Source organism: Salmo salar, chromosome 24, assembly GCF_965601325.2.
Source record: "Salmo salar chromosome 24, fSalSal1, whole genome shotgun sequence".
In the NCBI taxonomy this organism is placed as follows: Eukaryota; Metazoa; Chordata; class Actinopteri; order Salmoniformes; family Salmonidae; genus Salmo; species Salmo salar.
The window spans coordinates 14,655,503-14,677,391 of NC_138314.1; the positions used below are offsets into that span (position 1 = coordinate 14,655,503).

Genomic DNA, 21,889 nt, shown 5'->3' on the forward strand with positions numbered 1-21,889 from the left:
TAACAAGGCACACCTGTTAATTGAAATGCATTCCAGGTGACTACCTCATGAAGCTGGTTGAGAGAATGCCAAGATTGTGCAAAGCTGTCATCAAGGCAAAGGGTGGCAAATTTGAAGAATCTCAAATCTAAAATATAATTTGATTTGTTTAACACTTTTTTGGTTACTACATAATTCCATATGTGTTATTTCATAGTTTTGATGTCTTCACTATTATTTTACAATGTAGAAAACAGTACAAATAAAGAAAAACCCTGGAATGTGTAGGTGTGTCCAAACATTTGACTGGTACTATTTATTTCCTGCATTTCAACACATTTTGCCATGGGGCAGAGAGAAAGATGTGCAGTTTTATAATGCTAATAAAACATTTTGAGAGAAAAATATTAACGCTGAAAAGCGGCTTTTAACATATTTAATTTTTTTGGAAGCAAAACTATTTAACTCATATTGTAGTTAATTATAGGTCATATTTCATGGAAATCTATATTAAAATTTTTGGGAACTCAGCCCAACTTACTGTTGAGAGTTAGAATAGTATAATACACAAAATTTGGTTGTGCATCAGCAGTTTTTCTCTTGTTATGTGAGACACTGACAGTCATTCAATTAGCCCAAAAACTGAAAACATTTCTCTCCACACTATGGCAATATGTGTAGAATTGCAGGAAATTAGCTGTAAAACTGCTATTTTTCCTATCCGCCCCATGGTAAAATGAGTAGAATTGCATGAAATGCTATAAAATTGTTAAATCTTCTCCCTGTCCCATGGCAAATTGTGTAGAATTGCAGTAAACTTGTTTTAAAACTACAACAATTTCTCTCCACCCGATAGCAAAATGTGTAGAATTGCAGGAAATTAGCTATAAAAGTGTTATTTTTTTTCTCTCCTTTCCATGGCGCAATGTGTAGATTTTCAACAAATTAACACATTATTAAACATTAACCAGCTAAATGACTGCTTTCTGTTCTTTTTAATCTCAATTTTATGCAGATGTTTTGGACATATTACTGTTTTGCATTATATAGTGAATGAAGAGTAATCATTGCTGGCGATTGAACCAGTGACCCATGGAGTAATGGATTGGATTAGTGGATTATCGCCTGTGCCATAAACACCCTCTTTGCAGAGGTCATAGTATGATTGATTACAGGGATGGTATACAAAACGAATATGTTTGGAAAAGTGATATATTTTTAAGACTTGAATTGATTATCCTGCCAAAGCCAGGTCATGATGGTCTTTATAAACAATCTTTAGTTGTTGGTTTTGAGGTGTCAAGTACATGGTGATTGGAATTAGAATAAACAAAACAAATAAAGACAAGATATCTTGCTTTCTATTAAATACATGGGAAAGGACCTGATTTTCCCATGCAGATGCTCTGTGGACAGTGACATTGCAGATCAGACAAGAAACAGTCCTTCTGGTTCCTTCTATGCCACCCCTGGGCATAACAGAGGGCACCTGTTAATAAAAATAAACTGATGACGAATATTCAGTCAAAACCACTGGAGTTTAAAACATTATTTTCAACATTGGAAATATGCTTGGGGAGACAGACAGCAAGGACAGGACATAGAGCGCTTCCCAGGCTGTTCATATCATCATCCAGGGAACAGCTGTGGTTCGTTAACCCCTTTGGGCCTTGGGAAGGCCAGCTCCTTCCCACATACCACCACTGCCTGGGCTGTCTGTCTCTCCCCCGGATGTGATCACCAGCACAGCCTAGGACTTTGCTCACCATTACCCACTGCTGGGTCTGATGGGCATGCTGGTAATGATGATTGTTGCATTAGATTACCAACAGTGTCTAGTGACAGTGCTTGGCCAGCCCTACTGTCATTGAAATTGCCCCACTTACAATGAGGCACATTATTAATTATTATTATTAATCAATGGTTTGGATGCCAAGGAAAGGTGGTACACGTTGTTACCCAGGAAAACAGGGATGGCACAAGCATCGAGATCTTATGAAAACAACCTGTCAGCAGCCAGTCAGTCTCTTGTAATGGAGAGGAGGGGAGAAGTAGATGTGATTAAATGGGATTTAAGCTGCTCTGGGAGACTGGTGGAACACTCCTGCTGTGGAATGTTATGCAAGAGTCCCAGTTTATGCAGTGAGTGACAGCTCAAACTAACTGTAGATAGTAGCTGCTGATTGGGATGTCACTTTGGCTTTGAGACAGTCCGTCGACAAAACAAGTTCAAGGAAATCAAATCTTTTTTGTATTACGGGCCTCTTGTCATGAGTTTTACAAGTGTAGCATACCCTTGCCCCTCTTTGTGGCCAATCAGTCAGCAATCTCTGTTCTTTTTGTGACTCCAGGTAATTCATTACATTTTAGTCATTTAGCAGACACTCTTATCCAGAGCGACTTACAGTAGTGAATGCATACATTTCATACAATAGATTTTTTGTATTTTGTTTTCATACTGGCCCCCCGTGGGAATCGAACCCACAACCCTGGCGTTACAAACACCATGCTCTACCAACTGAGCCACAGGGAAGCTGTTCATCAATTCCCTAAAACTCTGCCTTTTGTGATACTAGGTTAGAGTGAATTATTTTGTTATCGGAGGTGACTTAATTGGGAGAAATGGGTATAGGAGTCAGTCTGCCCAAGCTACTGCGACTTTGACAGGGTAAAAATAGCTATAATCGTCCTGGCCAATCAAACACCGAGCTCCCTTCTCTGCTGTCTTCTCTTTTAACAGCAGATTGTACATTCTGTGGGACAGTTTGTGTGATTATGCTGGCTCATTTTAGGCGAGATGAAGATAAACGTTGTTCATCTCATTTAGTTGCTGGTAAATTGAGGATTATTTGTTTATGTGACCTTAATCCCCTGACATAATCTGTCAGGGGAAACAGTCACATGATGATGATAACGAATGCCAATAATCAGAGTAATTATAAAAGTTGTATTCAGTGGTTTGTCGCTGTCCAACAGCTTCATCTCCTTGAAGGTAATAATTAACTGGACTAATGTCCAGGATAGGTAATGAATTGATTTCTGACAGGATTGTAAATGATTACATTTGTTGCTTGATAATATTTACAAAGTATGAAACATCATTAAACCCATCTGGCTACCGAGTGGCGCAGCGGTCTAAGGCACTGCATCTCAGTGCTAGAGGAGTCACTACAGACCCTGGTCTGATTCCAGGCTGTATCACAAACGGCCATGATTGGGAGTCCCATAGGGAGGCGCACAATTGGCCCAGCGTCGTCCAGGTTAGGGTTTGGCCGGGGTAGGCCGTTATTGTAAATAAGAATTTATTCTTAACTGACTTGCCTAATAACCAACAAACTATCATCTTCCAAACACACCAAGACAGTTTTGAAGAGGACACGACAACACCTTTCCCCCTCAGGAGACTGAAAAGATTTGGCATGGGTCCCCAGATCCTCAAAACATTCTAAAGCTGCACCATCGAGAGCATCCTGACCGGTTGCATCACCGCCTGGTATGGCAACTGCTCGGCATCTGACCTTAAGGTGCTACAGAGGGTAGTGCGTATGGCCCAGTACATCACATGGGGCCAAGCTTCCTGACATCCAGGACCTATATACTAGGCTGTGTCAGAGGAAGGCCAAAAAATGAGCAAAGACTCTAGTCACCCAAGTCATAGACTGTTCGCTCTGCTACCAAACGGCAAGCGGTACCGGAGTGCCAATTCGAGGACCAAAAGGCTCCTTAACAGCTTCTACCCCCCCCCAGTGCTGCTACTCGCTGTTTATTATCTATGCATGGTCACTTTACAAATTACCTAGACTAACCTGTACCCCCGCACATTTACTCGGTACCGGTACCCCTGTACATAGCCTCGTTATTGTTATGTACATTTATTGTGTTACCTTTTGATTGTTGGTTAAGGGCTTGTAGTAAGTATTTCACGGTAAGGTCTAGACCTGTTGTATTCGGCGCATGTGACAAATTACATTTGATTTGTTACTGTTATTTTATTGTTGTTTTTCTATTATCTTTTTTTTTCTTTTTTATTTGTATTTATTTATTGTTTACATCAGTTTATATAGTAAATACTTTCTTAACACTTATGAGGGAAATAAGTATGGCCCACTTACTAACTGCAAACAGACAGTACCAATTCGATTTTAGCTGTTTATATACTGAACAAAAATATAAACGCAGCATGAAAAGTGTTGGTCCCAAGTTTCATGAGCTGAAATAAAAGATAATTCACCCAACTGACAGGTGTGGCATATAAAAAAGCTGATTAAACAGCATGATCAATAGACAGGTGCACCTTGTGCTGGGGACAATAAAAGGCCACTCTAAAAATTGCAGTTTTGTCACACAACACAATGCCACAAATGTCTCATGTTTTGAGGGAGTGTGCAATTGGCATGTTGACTGGAGGAATTTCCACTAAAGCTGTTGCCAGAGAAATGAATGTTAATTTCTCTACCATAAGCCGCCTCCAACGTCGTTTTAGAGAATTTGGCGACACAGCCTCACTAACACAGACCACGTGTAAGCATGCCAGCCCAGGACCTCTACATCCGTCTTCTTCACATGCGGGATTGTCTGAGACTGGACAGCTGATGAAATTGTGGATTTGCACAAATTAATAATTTTTGCACGAACTGCCAGAAACCGTCTCAGTGCAACTCATCTGCATTCTCGTCTCTTATATCGATGGCAATTTGAATGCACAGAGATATCGTGACGAGTTCCTGAGGCCTTTTGTTGTGCCATTAATCCGCCACCATCACCTCATGTTTCAGAATGATAATGCATGGCCCCATGTCCCAATGATCTGTACACAATTCCTAGTACCTGAAAAAGTCCCAGTTCTACCATCGCCTTCATACTCCATTCTCACCAATATCCAGCAACTTGGCACAGCTATTGTAGAGTGGGACAACATTCCACAGTCTCTATGCGAAGGAGATGTGTCTCGCTGTACGAGGCAAATGGAGGTCACACCAGATACTGACTGGTTTTCTGATCCATGCCCCCTACCTTTTTTTAAGGTATCTGTGACCAACAGATGCATATCTGTATTCCCAGTCATGTGAAATCCATAGATCAGGGCCTAATGAATTTATTTCAATTGGCTGATTTCCTTATATGAACTGTAACTCAGTGAAATCTTTGAAATTGTTGTATGTTGCATTTATATTTTTGTTCAGTGTATGTTGTTCATTGTAGCTATAGCTTATTGACATGACCTCTTTCCTGAGACATGCAGTAACTGTCCCCCTAGAACCATAGAAGCTGAGCTGTTATTCTGTAGTGTTACTGACAGTAGATTCAGAGGGCTCAGTGCTGGTTGTAACATGGTGTTGAATCTCGGTTGGTGCCTTGGAATGGAAGAGAATGGAACAACATACCTTACTCTGTTTTGTCAGAGTAAGGTATAGGGTAGCTAATAAGTCAATGACTAGTGCGACTTTACTAGCTGTTCCAGCTGGTGGATAGCCATGGATACATAGGTGGTGTTAAGTAAACCAACAATGTGTATGCCGCCATGTTGTCTATTTCAAATCTTCTCTCATTGATTGAGATGTGTCATTTAACACAACGCTTGATTTTTGAGTCACGCTCATGACATGCAGCACTTCGGGGTGGGCACCCACCTATCTCGATCAATGAGAGAAGATTTGAAATAGACAAGATGGCGGTGTACACATTGTTAGATTACTTAATGGAGTGAAACATTTTATTTAATAACGGAGCCTTTTCTAAATTCCAACGAACCACCTGCAACTAGCCATGGAAGTTTAGAAGACAGCAGTGGCTTCTAAGTTGTGAATTGAAGAAGTATTGTCAAGTAAAGGTTGGTCGAAAATGTTCTGCTTACCCTTAAAGGGATACTTCGGGATTTTGGCAATGAAGCCAGAGTAGGATGAGTTCATGGATACCAATTTTATCTCTCCATCCAGTATGAAGGAAGTTAGAGGTAGTTTCACAAGCCAGTGCTAACTAGCTTTATTGCAATGACTAGAAGTCTGTGCTATCTACCAGAATGCTAGCAGTTACCATAGACTTCCAGTCATTGCGCTAATGCAAATTCCTACAAAATGCACGCAGAGACATACAAATGCTATCCACAAGTTCATCTGATTGCAAAAATCCTGAATTATCCCTATAACACTAGATTTTTTTTCATTTGGCAAATGCTCTTATCTAGACCAACTTACAGTACTTTGACCATACATTTTTCATACTTTTTTCATACTGGTCCCCCTTGGGAATTGAATCCACAACCCTGGCGTTGCAAGTGTCATGCCCTACTAAATGAGCTACACTACCTACGTATCAACAGCTATCTGCCAGCTGGAACAGCCATGTCGGACTAGCCATTCATTTTTGAGCCAGGTATAGGTTATGGTTAAAGGGACGGCAAATAACGCACCTGAGAGATATTTGTAATTGGTTTCTGAAAGATTAAGCAGTTGGGGTTGGACTTGAAGACGAGCTACATGGTGAGATCAGGGAAGTGACTTTTTCAATATGCCTGTGGCTGCGTTTACACAGGCAGGCCAATTCTGACAGTTTTTCCACTAATTGGTGTTTTGACCAATCACATCAGATCTTTTCACATCACCGCTTTTTCAGAGCTGATCTGATTGGTTAAAAGACCAATTAGTGAGAAAAAAACCCATCAGAATTGACCTGTCGCTAAACCCCGCCCCAGAATTTGGGGCAACCAATGGCAGCACTCCAATGGATAGCAACTGTCGTCGAGTCAAACACCTTGGACAAGCTCACAGTTTGAGATCATTGTGAGGGGATTTCGCCAGCAGTTGAATGGGGAATTGGGCTTTCCAGGAAAATATTGTCTGAGGTTGCAACAGTAACCAGTAACCTTCGCTTGGCAAAGGGTCAATTATGGAGAGCACCACTCTAGATATCCACTTGGACATGTCAGCTTGCCACACTACAAATTAGAAGGAAACATCCCTCCTTGATGAGTGGTGTCCGATGGCTCCCTCTCAGCCCTGTCCTGTCCTTCTTATAACATAAGACCAGGGGAAGAGACACAGGTCACACTGAGGTTAATCAAATGGACCTCAGCAATACTAACTGTGGATAGGTCCCAAATTGCACCCTGGCTACTACATATGAGCCATGTTTTGCAGAAATAAGAGAGAGTTGCCCCTTGACACTGATCTAACAACAGTTTTATGTTTCCCCAATAATGGTTAAGGTCAGGATTTGGGGAAGGTACGCTGATCTTAGATGTGTGCTTATGGGAAACGTCTACCTCCGCACATCTTTCGGAGTTCAACTTAAGGGTCTGCTATCACAACCTAAACATTCACAATAAAGGCTGCCCTTTCATAATCTCCATCCACTCAATAGAGGAAAATTAAGTGTTCATAGATTCCTGGAGTCAGAAGATATGACTTGCGAAGCACTGTGAAACTATTTGTTTCATGTCAAACTTTAGCATGCAACAGTTCTTCCAGTGAGTTGTGTCATGTTGCCAAGTTTGAACTATCTTGCTCCCTTATCTTTTTCTTAAATGTTGCCCAGAATTCCACTTGTCAGGACACTGCATCCCTCTTGTACAGTAGATTGGGCTAACATAACTTGTGAGTCACACCAGAGGAATAGGCAAACCGAGAAGGATAATTGGGCCCAAAATCTATTTTCTCCAGCAGGTGGCGTTTTTTCTTTGGCACATGACATGGAGTACAGGGAGTGGATTAGCTAAAGAGACGGAAGGATTCTACATTCTGGGCTGCCCACTTGCTCGGCAATATCTGCCGAGCTCACTGGGCCAGTTAATTAATCAAGATTTCTTCCCGCGGCTACGTTTACGTAGGCTTACACTATGGAACTGCTTGCTTGTCAAGACATGACCATTATTACACAAATTACTTGTTGGTTAAATACAAAATTAATATTATAACAATGCTATTCTGTATAGGCCTATATAATTGTTTAAAAACCAGATGAATTCCCAAAGGTGTTCATGAGCTATGTCCTTTATTTATAAACTGTTTATCAACCGTTGGGGGTACAAGAACGCGCAACTCCACACACACAGCTGATTGCTGAGTGGAAAAAAATGTGTTATATTAGGCCCAGTCACTGCGCAACATTCCTAAACGCAATCGCTGGAAAATACAACAGTTTTGATTGTAATTATTTAAAAGAACAGCATCCCAGCTTTTCAGTGCGGTATGATTTATTTCCCAACTTTTACGCAATTGACAGCGCTTTATAATCTTGAGTGTCTTGCATGACAATAAAAAAGTAACCGCGGGAAGCGCGTCAGCCATTCGAATGCATAAACGGTAGGCCTACAATCACTGTAAAATTCACACAATTACACTGTATTTACGAACACAAAATCACATCATTTTATTAGTGCCCGTGGTAGTTTTTTAGGACATTAAATAAGCAACAAGATCATATTTAGTGTCTGTGAACTAGCTAATGATTAGCCCATTGTGGTAAACAATGCAGAGGAGCAACCCCATGCTTCAGTCACGATGCTGCATCAGGCTACAGGTGATAATGCTTATTGCTAAAATAGAACACCTGCCTGATAATATGGAACATGTACAGGCCCTAAAGATATTGCTTTTCATCAATATGGGTCTAATTGAGATATCGTGCGTGAATAACATTTCAGTTACCGTGTGTGACCACAGATTATCAATTATATTGACTACTCAAAAAAATGGCAACTGCCTGCAACACAGGGTATGTTCAATTTTATCTCGTTGCAACACATCAAGCAAATCTCTCACAGCCCCTTGTGTACAGCTATCAAAAGTAGGAAGGAACTGTAATCCAAACAGCAGGCCCACCTTCCACTCAAGTGATTTGTGCTGCTGATTGGTGATATTTTTTTTAACCTTAATTTAACTAGGAATATATTCTATCCTGCTATCATCCAGCATCAGAAGATTTAGAGGACTGCAATGACAAGTCACAAGACAAAACGTTTTACTTGACTCAGGTGCCCTCTAGTGAGTTTATACATTCAGAGAAATAAATAAAAACGACTTTCTACTGTAGCCTATAACCATACTATATAACCTTCAAAGTCAACGGTAAGTCTGACTGATGATTAGCATTGATGCATGCAAAACAACTGGTCATGGCAATGATGGGCATGTTTAGAATTGTCCATAGCATCTTCAACAAAATCATGTAAAATATAAAATAGATAATATTTTTACAGCATCATTTGTGGAAATGTATGCTGTCAAATAAAATATTGCATTATAATTTTATTACATACATACATACATACATACATACATACATATATTTATTTTATTCACTTGTATTTTGTCAGACTAGCTAGGTTTCCATCCAATTGGTGACAGAATTTCATGCAAATATTCTAAAATCGGCATAAAATCATGCGCATTTTCCCACCAGAGATGTTTCCATCAAATTGACTTGTTGCAGATAAAAGGCTGCGCATGATGACATAGTGCATAAAAAATACATTTTGCTTTTAAATGACCATGTACCGAATAAAAAATACAAATTAAATGGGCTCCCATCGCTTTTTCAACTCAACTTTTTTTGGGCTAGCGCTGTTGACTAGAGCGCATTTATAGACTACATGATAATATTTCATATTATTATGGACAAAGAAGCGAGATTATTTACATTTTGTCCAACGGCAGCCAAGCATTGATTATCATGTCACCAGAATAAGACCCTCGATATTTACTCCAAAGAGCATCAAACTCAACCTTGCACTTTCATCACCCTGTGAAGTTATCTCTAAATCCACAGGCCTAAACTGCATGTTTTCCCGAAAAGTCCTAGTGTGGACCACACAATCACAAATGTCATCGTGTGACTCCCAGGTTTACTACGATATGATCTGATTTGATGGTTATTATGTCAATATTTGCGCATAAAAGCGTTTCCGAAGACATTTCTCGCATAATTCATTTTACCGACACAAAAATATCCCACCTTGTCTAGCATATTTTGATTTGTTGACATTTCGAAATTTTACCGGAAAATGTTATTTTTTCCATCTATCAGCCTGTCATGAAATGTTGTATCCGACATTTAGCCTACTTTACTCCATACATTTTTTTTGACGGAAACCTGGTTACTGACAGCTCTCGAGAGCCAATACACTTTTGACAAATTTGTTCGATTAACCAATAGTTTATTACTATGGGCGTGTCCAGACGGCCAATCTTTTTCCCGGTAATTTTGACTACAGATGGTAAAAGGTCTGTACCAATGTTGAGAAGAAAGTGCTCCATACGCATGTAAAGTCAGTATAAGTTGATGAAATAAGGTTTGGAGTTATGTTTGAGTTGTAAAGAACGTACGACGCAACAAAATATGCATTTAAGTTCCTAAAAATGTTTATCTCTCGGCTCCCGTTTTTCCCCTGGTGCATTTGCTTGTAATCATAAGCAAGCACGCTAGCTGGCTAACGTTAGCTAGCTAATGACGAACCTGTTAACATTCATAAGCTTTTGCTAAAACATACATTGCTAGCTATTGCAATATTTAATATACCGTTGGTGTGAAATGTAATCATCTATTCTAGCAAGTAGGTATTAGTCTCGTACATTTTAGGGAGAAAATATGCAGGCAGGTAACTAGCTATTCTCAACTGGGGTGTATTTATTATGGAAACAGTAACTTTTGTACGTTTGGTGTATACGGTTGCAAAACGTTTTGCAACAGAATCGGCGTAATGATTACACCTCTTGGCTGCAACTGCTTGCGCAAGCGTCGAGATTGACATTGCGAAGTTTGACCTGACATTAACAATAATGGTGTCTGCACCTTGCTGATTGTACTCAACTCAGAGGTGGTTCTCCGTCTGAGTTAGGTACACTCGGCAAGATGCTCCGTATCCTTTGCCCCGTCAATACATTTATCATAAATGTTTTGATACTAACAAAATAGCTAGTTCTTTCATTATGACTAAATACAAATGACATGCCATCTGGAGCATTCACATAGCAAGTTTACACAATTCCCCTTGCCAATAAGCCTTTGCATTTGCACTACAGGCATTGCATGTGAGAGGAGCTAGCTGGAATGGATCCAAAGAAGCCTTCTTTCCCAGGCCTCCCTGGTGCAACCCGCATTCCTTGGCTGCAGCAGCAAGCATGGGGTCGAGGACTGCGGTCAGATGAACCAGCAATAGGACGAGCCAGAGGCCTTATGTTTGCAGCAGATGGGTCTGCTGGCTTAGGACGAGCCAGGGGTTTCACCACCGCTGGTGAAACACTGCTTATGCAGTACGGGAGAGGAGTGCCCTTCCCAGTGAGCGATCCCTCCATTGGCTTTGCCAGGGGGATACCCATGCCAACATCAGAAGATGGTGGGATTAGCCGCGCTAGAGGGTGGCTTCTCTCGACAGCTGATCCGACCGTAGGTGTGGCAAGAGGGGAACCCCTTCTTGGTTTGGGGCCTCATCCTGGACAAGCCACTCCAGGTCAGCTCGCAACGCAAGACTTGCCAGAAGAGATGCCAAGTCTGCAGGCAGAAGAGGAAGTAGTAGCCAAACAAGTTTGTGTTGTGTTCCTTGGGGTTGTAAAGTCTTTCTCCTAACTTCTACCCAGACCAGGGTTCAAGGGGGTTTGCACTTATGGGACTAGTCTATTAGTTCCATGCAAGCTCAATCAAGGGCAGATGAAGTATTTTAAATTGTTAAAATACCATTTGAGCCAAGTGTTTTTTTTCTCTTATAGCTCTTGTAACGATATTGTAATTGGCAGGTGGACATGCCCACCCACAGCCAGGGGTCGTTGCTGGTGTCCATGTTCAGAGGCATGGGGATCGATCCCTCAAAGACCTGGGGCAGGGGAGGGCTGCCAGTGGGTGAGTAATCTTGAGTTTATGAAAAACTAGGTTTATATTCCATATGGCACCCCATTCCCTATGGGCCCTGGTCAAAAGTAGAGCACTATATTGGGAATAGGTTGCCATTTGGGACACAGCCCATAGATGAAGGCATACTGGATCAAACTAACTGGGAAGAGTATCACATGTTCCCCTCCAGCTCAAATGGCATGGGTTAAGAGTAATGGTGGCCTTTACTTTTAATAAATTAGAAGATTGGAAATCCATCATATTGATGCACTCTGACTAGGGCTGGGCAATATGGCCTAAAAATCATCATTTATTTTTTTCCATTTTTTTTCTTCTTCTAACATTCACGATATATCTAGATTTTTTAAAATGTTTCCTCTAAATAAGCGTTGTTGTACAATTTAACCTCTCTAGGGGGTGTGGGACGCTCCACCTGGCCAACATCCAGTGAAATTGCAGAGCACCAAATTCAAAAACAGAAATACATATTATAAAAATTCATAAAACATACAAGTGTTATATCAGTTTAAAGATTAACTTCTTGTTAATCCAACCATGGTGTCAGATTTCAAAAAGGCTTTACGGCGAAAGCATACCATGCGATTATCTGAGAACAGCGCCCAGCAGACAAATCATTACAAACAGTTACCAGCCAAGTAGAGGAGTTACACAAGTCAGAAATAGTGATAAAATGAATCACTTACCTTTGATGATCTTCGTATGGTTGCACTCACAAGACTCCCATTTACTCAATAAATGTTCATTTTGTTCGATAAAGTCCCTCTTTATATCCGAAAACCTCCATTTTGTTTAGTAATCCGAAAGTATCAGTAAAGTTCGTAGAAACATGTCAAACGATGTTTATAATCAACCTCGGGGCTCAGCGTCGTGGCCCTCTTTTACGCCTCGAGTAATCCGAGATCGAAGCGTGACAGCGAGTTTCAACCCGGGGCCCCCCGGACAATAGCTTCGTCAATATAAAAGGAAAACAAGAAAGGCCTGCTCTCGGTCGCGCGCATGAAAAACCTCTTGGACACTGCAGTGTCCACTCATTCAAAGTGGTCTTACTCCCTCATTTTTCAGAATACAAGCCTGAAACAATTTCTAAAGACTGTTGACATCTAGTGGAAGCCATAGGAAGTGCAATCTGAGTCCTAAGTCAATGGATACTGTAATGGCATTCAATAGAAAACTACAAAAATAAAGAAATCCCACTTCCTGGATGGATTTTTCTCACTTTTCATCCAGAGGTAAAAATCGTGCCCCCTACCCTAGTGAGGTAAAAGGTCAAATACACTGCATTTCAAACAGTCAGAAATAATCAAATTAATTCAGGGCTTGTGAAGTTATACCTAGACTAAATACACTATATATACAAAAGTATTTGGACACCCCTTCAAATGAGTGGATTTGGTTATTTCAGCAACACCTGTTGCTGACAGTTGTATAAAATCGAGCACATAGCCATGAAATCTCCATAGGAAAACATTGGCAGTAGAATGACCTTACTGAAGAGTTCAGTGACTTTCAATGTGGCACTGTCATAGGATGCCACCTTTCCAACAAGTCCGTTTTTCTCAAATTTCTGCACTGCTAGAGCTGCCCCGGTCAACTGTCACATTCTGACTAGACAGGGCGCATACGTCCACGTGCGCATGTTGATTTTGTCCATCCACACCAGACGCAAGCAGAACACGCAGGTTGAAATATCAAAACGAACTCTGAACCAACTATTATTAATTTGTCGAAACACATGAAACATTCATGGCCATTTAGCTAGCTAGCTTGCAGGTGCTTGCTAATTTGTCCTGGGTTATAAACATTGGGTTATTTTACCTGAAATACACAAGGTCCTCTACTCTGACAATTAATCCACAGATAAAAGGGTAAACTGAGTTCGTTTCTAGTAATCTCTCCTCCTTCAGTCTTCTTTGGACTTTATATGGCGGTTGGCAACCCGAATTTCAGGTACATTAACACCACCGACTGGAGTGTGGACCTCAGTTCATCTTTCAATCACCCACATGGGTGTATGCTCCTAAACCCTCGTTGGCGCACAAGAGCAGTTTGGATGAAATTATTGAATAATATGTCTGTGTACATTTATTTTGCAATGCTCATGCATGTAACGCGGGCGGTGAGGTCACTATGTAAGTGCTTTTATTGTGAAGTAGAAAAGTCTACATTTACATTACATTTACATTTAAGTCATTTAGCAGACGCTCTTATCCAGAGCGACTTACAAAATGGTGCATTCACCTTATGATATCCAGTGGAACAACCACTTTACAATAGTGCATCTAAATTTTTTAAGGGGGGGGGGGGGGGTTAGAAGGATTACTTTATCCTATCCTAGGTATTCCTTAAAGAGGTGGGGTTTCAGGTGTCTCCGGAAGGTGGTGATTGACTCCGCTGTCCTGGCGTCGTGAGGGAGCTTGTTCCACCATTGGGGTGCCAGAGCAGCGAACAGTTTTGACTGGGCTGAGCGGGAACTGTGCTTCCTCAGAGGTAGGGGGGCCAGCAGGCCAGTGGTGGATGAACGCAGTGCCCTTGTTTGGGTGTAGGGCCTGATCAGAGCCTGAAGGTATGGAGGTGCCGTTCCCTTCACAGCTCCGTAGGCAATCACCATGGTCTTGTAGCGGATGCGAGCTTCAACTGGAAGCCAGTGGAGAGAGCGGAGGAGCGGGGTGACGTGAGAGAACTTGGGAAGGTTGAACACCAGACGGGCTGCGGCGTTCTGGATGAGTTGTAGGGGTTTAATGGCACAGGCAGGGAGCCCAGCCAACAGCGAGTTGCAGTAATCCAGACGGGAGATGACAAGTGCCTGGATTAGGACCTGCGCCGCTTCCTGTGTGAGGCAGGGTCGTACTCTGCGAATGTTGTAGAACATGAACCTACAGGATCGGGTCACCGCCTTGATGTTAGTGGAGAACGACAGGGTGTTGTCCAGGATCACGCCAAGGTTCTTAGCACTCTGGGAGGAGGACACAAGGGAGTTGTCAACCGTGATGGCGAGATCATGGAACGGGCAGTCCTTCCCCGGGAGGAAGAGCAGCTCCGTCTTGCCGAGGTTCAGCTTGAGCTGGTGATCCGTCATCCACACTGATATGTCTGACAGACATGCAGAGATGCGATTCGCCGCCTGGTTATCAGAAGGGGGAAAGGAGAAGATTAATTGTGTGTCGTCTGCATAGCAATGATAGGAGAGACCATGTGAGGATATGACAGAGCCAAGTGACTTGGTGTATAGCGAGAATAGGAGAGGGCCTAGAACAGAGCCCTGGGGGACACCAGTGGTGAGAGCGCATGGTGCGGAGACAGATTCTCGCCACGCCACCTGGTAGGAGCGACCTGTCAGGTAGGACGCAATCCAAGCGTGGGCCGCGCCGGAGATGCCCAACTCGGAGAGGGTGGAGAGGAGGATCTGATGGTTCACAGTATCAAAGGCAGCAGATAGGTCTAGAAGTATGAGAGCAGAGGAGAGAGAGTTAGCTTTAGCAGTGCGGAGAGCCTCCGTGACACAGAGAAGAGCAGTCTCAGTTGAATGCCCAGTCTTGAAACCTGACTGATTAGGATCAAGAAGGTAATTCTGAGAGAGATAGCAGGAGAGCTGGCCAAGGACGGCACGTTCAAGAGTTTTGGAGAGAAAAGAAAGAAGGGATACTGGTCTGTAGTTGTTGACATCGGAGGGATCGAGTGTAGGGTTTTTCAGAAGGGGTGCAACTCTCGCTCTCTTGAAGACGGAAGGGACGTAGCCAGCGGTCAAGGATGAGTTGATGAGCGAGGTGAGGAAGGGGAGAAGGTCTCCGGAAATGGTCTGGAGAAGAGAGGAGGGGATAGGGTCAAGTGGGCAGGTTGTTGGGCGGCCGGCCGTCACAAGACGCGAGATTTCATCTGGAGAGAGAGGGGAGAAAGAGGTCAAAGCACAGGGTAGGGCAGTGTGAGCAGGACCAGCTTTGTCGTTTGACTTAGCAAACGAGGATCGGATATCGTCAACCTTCTTTTCAAAATGGTTGACGAAGTCATCCGCAGAGAGGGAGGAGGGGGGGAGGGGAGGATTCAGGAGGGAGGAGAAGGTAGCAAAGAGCTTCCTAGGGTTAGAGGCAGATGCTTGGAATTTAGAGTGGTAGAAAGTGGCTTTAGCAGCAGAGACAGAAGAGGAGAATGTAGAGAGGAGTGAGTGAAAGGATGCCAGGTCCGCAGGGAGGCGAGTTTTCCTCCATTTCCGCTCGGCTGCCCGGAGCCCTGTTCTGTGAGCTCGTAGTGAGTCGTCGAGCCACGGAGCAGGAGCGGAGGACCGAGCCGGCCTGGAGGATAGGGGACAGAGAAAATCAAAGGATGCAGAAAGGGAGGAGAGGAGGGTTGAGGAGGCAGAATCAGGAGATAGGTTGGAGAAGGTTTGAGCAGAGGGAAGAGATGATAGGATGGAAGAGGAGAGAGTAGCGGGAGAGAGAGAGCGAAGGTTGGGACGGCGCAATACCATCCGAGTAGGGGCAGAGTGAGAAGTGTTGGATGAGAGCAAGAGGGAAAAGGATACAAGGTAGTGGTCGGAGATTTGGAGGGGAGTTGCAATGAGATTAGTGGAAGAACAGCATCTAGTAAAGATGAGGTCAAGCGTATTGCCTGCCTTGTGAGTAGGGGGGAAGGTGAGAGGGTGAGGTCAAAAGAGGAGAGGAGTGGAAAGAAGGAGGCAGAGAGGAATGAGTCAAAGGTAGACGTGGGGAGGTTAAAGTCACCCAGAACTGTGAGAGGTGAGCCATCCTCAGGAAAGGAACTTATCAAGGCGTCAAGCTCATTGATGAACTCTCCAAGGGAACCTGGAGGGCGATAAATGATAAGGATGTTAAGCTTGAAAGGGCTGGTAACTGTGACAGCATGGAATTCAAATGAGGAGATAGACAGATGGGTCAGGGGAGAAAGAGAGAATGTCCACTTGGGAGAGATGAGGATTCCAGTGCCACCACCCCGCTGGCTCGATGCTCTAGGGGTATGCGAGAACACGTGGGCAGACGAAGAGAGAGCAGTAGGAGTAGCAGTGTTATCTGTGGTCTAGGAGCATCAACGGCTCAGCTGCGAAGTGGTAGGCCACACAAGCTCACAGAACGGGACTGCTGAGTGCTGAAGCATGTAAAAATCGTCTCCTCGGTTGCAACCCACACTACCAACTTCCAAACTGTTTCTGGAAACAACGTCAGTACAAGAACTGTTCGTCAGGAGCTTTATGAAATGGGTTTCCATGGCCGAGCAGCTGCACCCAAGCCTAAGATTACCATGCGCAATGCAAAGCTTCGGCTGGAGTGGTGTAAAGCTTGCCGTCATTGGACTCTGGAGCAGTGGAAACGCGTTCTCTGGCGTGATGAATCATGCTTCACCATCTGGCAGTCTGAGGGACTGGGTTTGGCGGATGCCAGGAGAACGCTATCTGCCCGAATGCATAGTGCCAACTGTAAAGTTTGGTGGAGGAGGAATAATGGTCTGGGGCTGTTTTACATGTTTCGGGCTAGGCCCCTTAGTTCCAGTGAAGGGAAATCTTAACGCTACAGTATACAATGAACACCCTTTGGGATGAATTAGAATGCTGACTGCGAGTCAGGCCTAGTCACCCAACATCAGTGCCTGACCTCACTAATGCTCTTATGGCTGAATGGAAGCAAGTCCCTGCAGCAATGTTCTAACATCTAGTGGAAAGCCTTCCCAGAAGATTGGAGGCTGTTATAGCAGTGAAGGTGGGACCAACTCCAAATTTAATGCCCATGATTTTGGAATGAGATGTTCGACGAGCAGGTGCCTACATACTTTTGGTCATGTAGTGTATAAGCCTGCCACAACCATAATCATTTTATCAAAATAGTTCATAGTGCTTTTTTGTTGTTGCAATAATCACTGATCTGTCAAGTCTATGGAAATGCCCTTTTGTTACAAATGTAACTAGAACCATGCATAATGCACATTCACCAATAATGACTAACTTCTTGTAGCAGGCATTAAGATATAGAAAAGTAACACAGGTCTCATCAGCAATCTCTCAAGCCCATGTGCTAGTGATTAGCCAGATAATCTTTATTTCCATTTTAGCCAACTTGGATCTATTTGCTAGATAACAAGATTGAACAGTTGAATTGTTAGGTGCACACTCTTCTCTGTCGCCAACTATTTGCAAAGCATGTTAGCCTGTCCACTTTGTTTAGATGTTGAAATCAAGTGGCCAACCTTATTTCTCAGAATGAGAACGAGTTGCCAATTCCTTATATAATTGTTTTATAAAACAGACTAGACAGCTACTATAAGTCTTTGGCTAAAATGCTGCTAGCAGTATGTGGTACCCCAATGCCGCGCACGACAAACTGCATTCATTTACCAGAATCAATGTCCATTGATACTCTTGTTTTCATAGTGTCTGCTCTGCGCTCAATTTGAGTAGTTGAGGCATAAAAAAAGTATTGTTAGAAAAGTTAACTTCGCCTCTATTATAGTAAAATAATGTCTCAATGTGTTTTGGTGTCCATATAACCGATTTCTGTTCGACCAAACCTCAAATGCAAATAGCGAGTTGAAACCGCTTGTCAGAGAGGAAAATGTGATCTCTCAACTTTGTTGGTGTGAGTGGCAGGGGGAGGGGCTTGGTGTGTGTGTAAACCAGAGGAAGAGCTGAAGCGAGATTGCTAAAATCTGTGCAAAATAAGTCAAATGCGTTTCTATAGGCTTATTTTGGACCTTAGCTTTCGCTTGCCTCCCTGCCTTAAGGACAACGTTTCCCATTGTTAGGGTGGAGACAAGTGCATCTCATCTTTGTATACAGATCTCTGGTGTAAATAGGACGGTGCACGCAGCAATGGAGACAATTCCAAAAGGGTATGAGAACAAGTGGACATAAACACTAATAAAAACGAAAAATAGGTATTTGGAATAATGCGCAAAAACATAAATTCTAATTAATCGCCCTAACTCTGATGCACTAAAGTTGAACCATTTTTGTTACACAATAAATAGATTTGCCTGATGCAACATAGCCTCTAAGTTCTGAGCACTCTGTCAAAATGTAGACAGAATCAAATAGTAATTTGAGCTTTAAAATATTTAGGGAGCTTGCTTGATTTCCTTATGCTCCAACTGAGGCCTTGAGGATGAATCCACTGAATCTTCTTGTGTGTTTTTCTCTGGTGTTTGGTGCAGGGAGGGGTGCTTTTGGAGCAGAGCTCCAACCACAGACAGCCCCTGTTGGAGCAGTGGCAGTCACCGGCCTGGGTGGAGACAGATTCCCTGAGGACATGATGGGCCAAGGTAACAGGTGAGAAGAAGGAGGTGATGAGCTCAAACCCTGCGGCTTAACCTGTGGCTAAAGCAGGCCAATTCCTCCGTGCTACTAAGGTCCTTAGGTGCCTGGCAGTAATGCTTCTAGAATGCATCATTCATGCTGCGCACATATGCCGGTCCCTCTCACATATCCCCATCCTCTTCAGTATATGCCCATCTCATTTCAAATTATTATTGAATTATCCATTGTTAATGTGGAGGTAATCAGACTTTCCACTTTTCGGTGTGACTCATTGTCAAGGTTCGTTCCCGATAATTCAAAGATAATGAAAATGTAGAATTTTTTCTTCAGACAAATAGATGAGCAGTAAGATTGATTCCATAACAGATCTCATTATTTATGGTGAAAAGCTTTTTTTTCTAATACATATTATTTAACACACTTATGGATGGGAATTTAAAAACAAAAATCTATGAAGAACTTGTCTGTTTCTGTCTGCAGCTTCCTTGGCCGAGGTGTACCATCTCAGATGGTGGGAATGGGACGAGCATCGATGCCCCCCTTGGGTACTGGGAGGGGACCCACTATGCCCCCTACTCTCCCTCTATCCCCACCCAAAGAGGCTCATATGACTCCAGGTTGCTCTCAAACTAAGGGAGAACTTAAGATGGAGGCCACCTGGTAAGTACCATCAAAGTACCATTATTTGTAAAACCATGTAATGAAACCATCTATTATGAAGTAAATTATGTTGCTTAAAATGTTACTGTTGTTGAAGGCAGTCAAATGAGGCAGAAATGTATTTAGGCTAATTATGAATATTTTTATAAGGACTATAACTATTGTTAGGCCTATTCATTGAAAGGTTATTTCCTCTCCCTTTGCAGTGAAACATTGCACAAGACTGGTACCAAAGGAACACCATTGCCCATAGGCTCAAACCACATCACCATTCACTGCAGGAATGAGGCAGTCTATCAGTACCATGTCACTTTCACGTAAGTACATGTATTAAGGAAAAAGTGTTAGCTACATTCATATTTTATGCAGCATTCCTGTGTAAAATATCTGCTCTGGAAAAATAATTTGGTCTGTTAAAGAGGAGTAACTCATTACATTTTGTCCCACTTTTCAGTCCTAATGTGGAGTCGATGGGTATGCGATTTGGCATGATGAAGGACCATCGCCCCACCACTGGGGAGGTTGTTGCTTTTGACGGCTCAATTCTCTACCTCCCTGTGAAGATGGAAGAGGTATGTCACTTTTCTCTGTCTGGCCTACTGTGTCTGTGACTATAGATGTGTATTAATTATGTGCGGATAATTGGCTTATACTTGTAAATACACAAAACGGGAAGAGACCCAACATTAACGCGCAATACCGATGTGGCACATAGGGCAGCTACACTCCTGTCTTTAGGCATCTTCTCCTCTGTGCCCCATGTTGTGATGTTAATCTTTCCTCCATACAGGTGGTTCACCTAAAGAGTGTGAGACGAACTGACAACCAGGAGGTGGACGTCAAGATCCAGATGACTAAGATCCTACCACCCAACTCTGACCTGTGCATCCCCTTCTACAACGTGGTGCTGAGAAGGTAACAGGGCTGTCCTTATTCATGTAGCAAAATATTTTACAATGGAAAACAATGTTTCTTATTGGACAAGTTTGTGTAGTCCCTGCTGTTTTTTGTTGGCTTCCATTTTGAATCTAATAATAACACTGGTGCTGCAATATAAACTGCTAATTGCCTACCACTAATTGACATTTTTACTTTAAATTAGGATAAATTGGGGGTGTTTTTCAACAAAAGGCCTGTGGTCTACTTATGAGGGAAGTTCTCTGTGTGCTAAGCTGGCCTTAGTGTAGCCATATTGTCAGTAATGAGCTAATCTCTTATCTATTGTGCTTTCTTGATAGCTTCATGCAATAACATGCTTTATTGAGAGGCTTCTGCTGTTTTACACAGAAAACCAGACTTCTTTTAAAATGTTCCATTTCCCCCTAAATCCTAAAGATTTTTCACTGAAGTAGCGAATTATACACTGAACAAGAATATAAATGCAACATGTAAAGCTGATTAAACAGCATGATCATTACACAGGGGCACATTTTGCTGGAGACAAAAGGCCGCTCTATAATTTGCAGGTTTTATCACAACTCCGATGCCAGGTCTTGAGGGAGTGTGCAATTGGCATGCTGACAGCAGTAATGTCCACCATAGCTGTTGCCAGAAAATGTTATGTTCATTTCTCTACCAGAAGCTGCTTCCAACTTTTGTTTTAGAGAATTTGGCAGTACATCCAACCGTCGTTGTTTGGGCGAGCGGTTTGCTGATGCCAACGTTGGGAACAGAGTGCCCCATGGTGGCGGTGGGGTTATAGTATAGGTAGCCATAAGCTACGGACAACGAGCACAATGGCATTTTATCAATGGCAATTTGAATGCACAGAGATACCGTGAAGAGATCTTGAGGCCCATTGTTGTGCCACCATCATCCGCCACCATCACCTCATGTTTCAGCATGATAATGCACGGCCCCATGTTACAAGGATCTGTACACAATTCCTAGAAGCTGAAAATGTTCCAGTTCTTCCATGGCCTGCATACTCACCAGACATGTCACCCGGTGAGCATGTTTGGGATACTCTGGATCGACATGTACGAGAGCGTGTCACAGCCATTGAAAAGGAGTGGGACAACATTCCACAGGCCACAATCAGCCTGATCCACTCTTTGAAAATGAGTTGTCACGCATTCGTGAGGTCGGACACTGATGTTGGGCGATTAGGCCTGGCTTGCAGTCGGCGTTCATCCCAAAGGTGTTCGATAG

The 21,889-nt window shown here is 42.8% G+C and overlaps 1 protein-coding gene and 1 non-coding gene across 4 annotated transcripts in view; one reads left to right on the plus strand and one right to left on the minus strand.

Annotated features, from left to right (window-relative positions):
• Nucleotides 1-2,439: 2,439 nt before the first annotated feature.
• On the minus strand, nt 2,440-2,514 carry trnat-ugu (transfer RNA threonine (anticodon UGU)). The gene has a single exon. It is a non-coding gene; the product is annotated as a tRNA-Thr (tRNA).
• Nucleotides 2,515-10,130: 7,616 nt separating this feature from the next.
• The window catches only part of LOC106585078 (piwi-like RNA-mediated gene silencing 2), a 41,534-nt gene continuing 29,775 nt past the window's right edge, over nt 10,131-21,889 (plus strand). Inside the window, exons 1-8 of one of the 3 annotated variants that reach the window (XM_014170862.3) lie at nt 10,131-10,199; nt 10,998-11,499; nt 11,709-11,811; nt 18,976-19,090; nt 19,559-19,738; nt 19,945-20,055; nt 20,193-20,310; nt 20,529-20,653. In XM_014170862.3, coding sequence (XP_014026337.2) covers nt 11,026-11,499; nt 11,709-11,811; nt 18,976-19,090; nt 19,559-19,738; nt 19,945-20,055; nt 20,193-20,310; nt 20,529-20,653 — 1,226 coding nt within the window. In that variant the 5' untranslated portion in view covers nt 10,131-10,199; nt 10,998-11,025. Of the gene's footprint in view, nt 10,268-10,997; nt 11,500-11,708; nt 11,812-18,975; nt 19,091-19,558; nt 19,739-19,944; nt 20,056-20,192; nt 20,311-20,528; nt 20,654-21,889 lie in introns of all 3 variants that reach the window. The other 2 variants (XM_014170861.3, XM_014170863.3) reach the window with 2 other exon arrangements.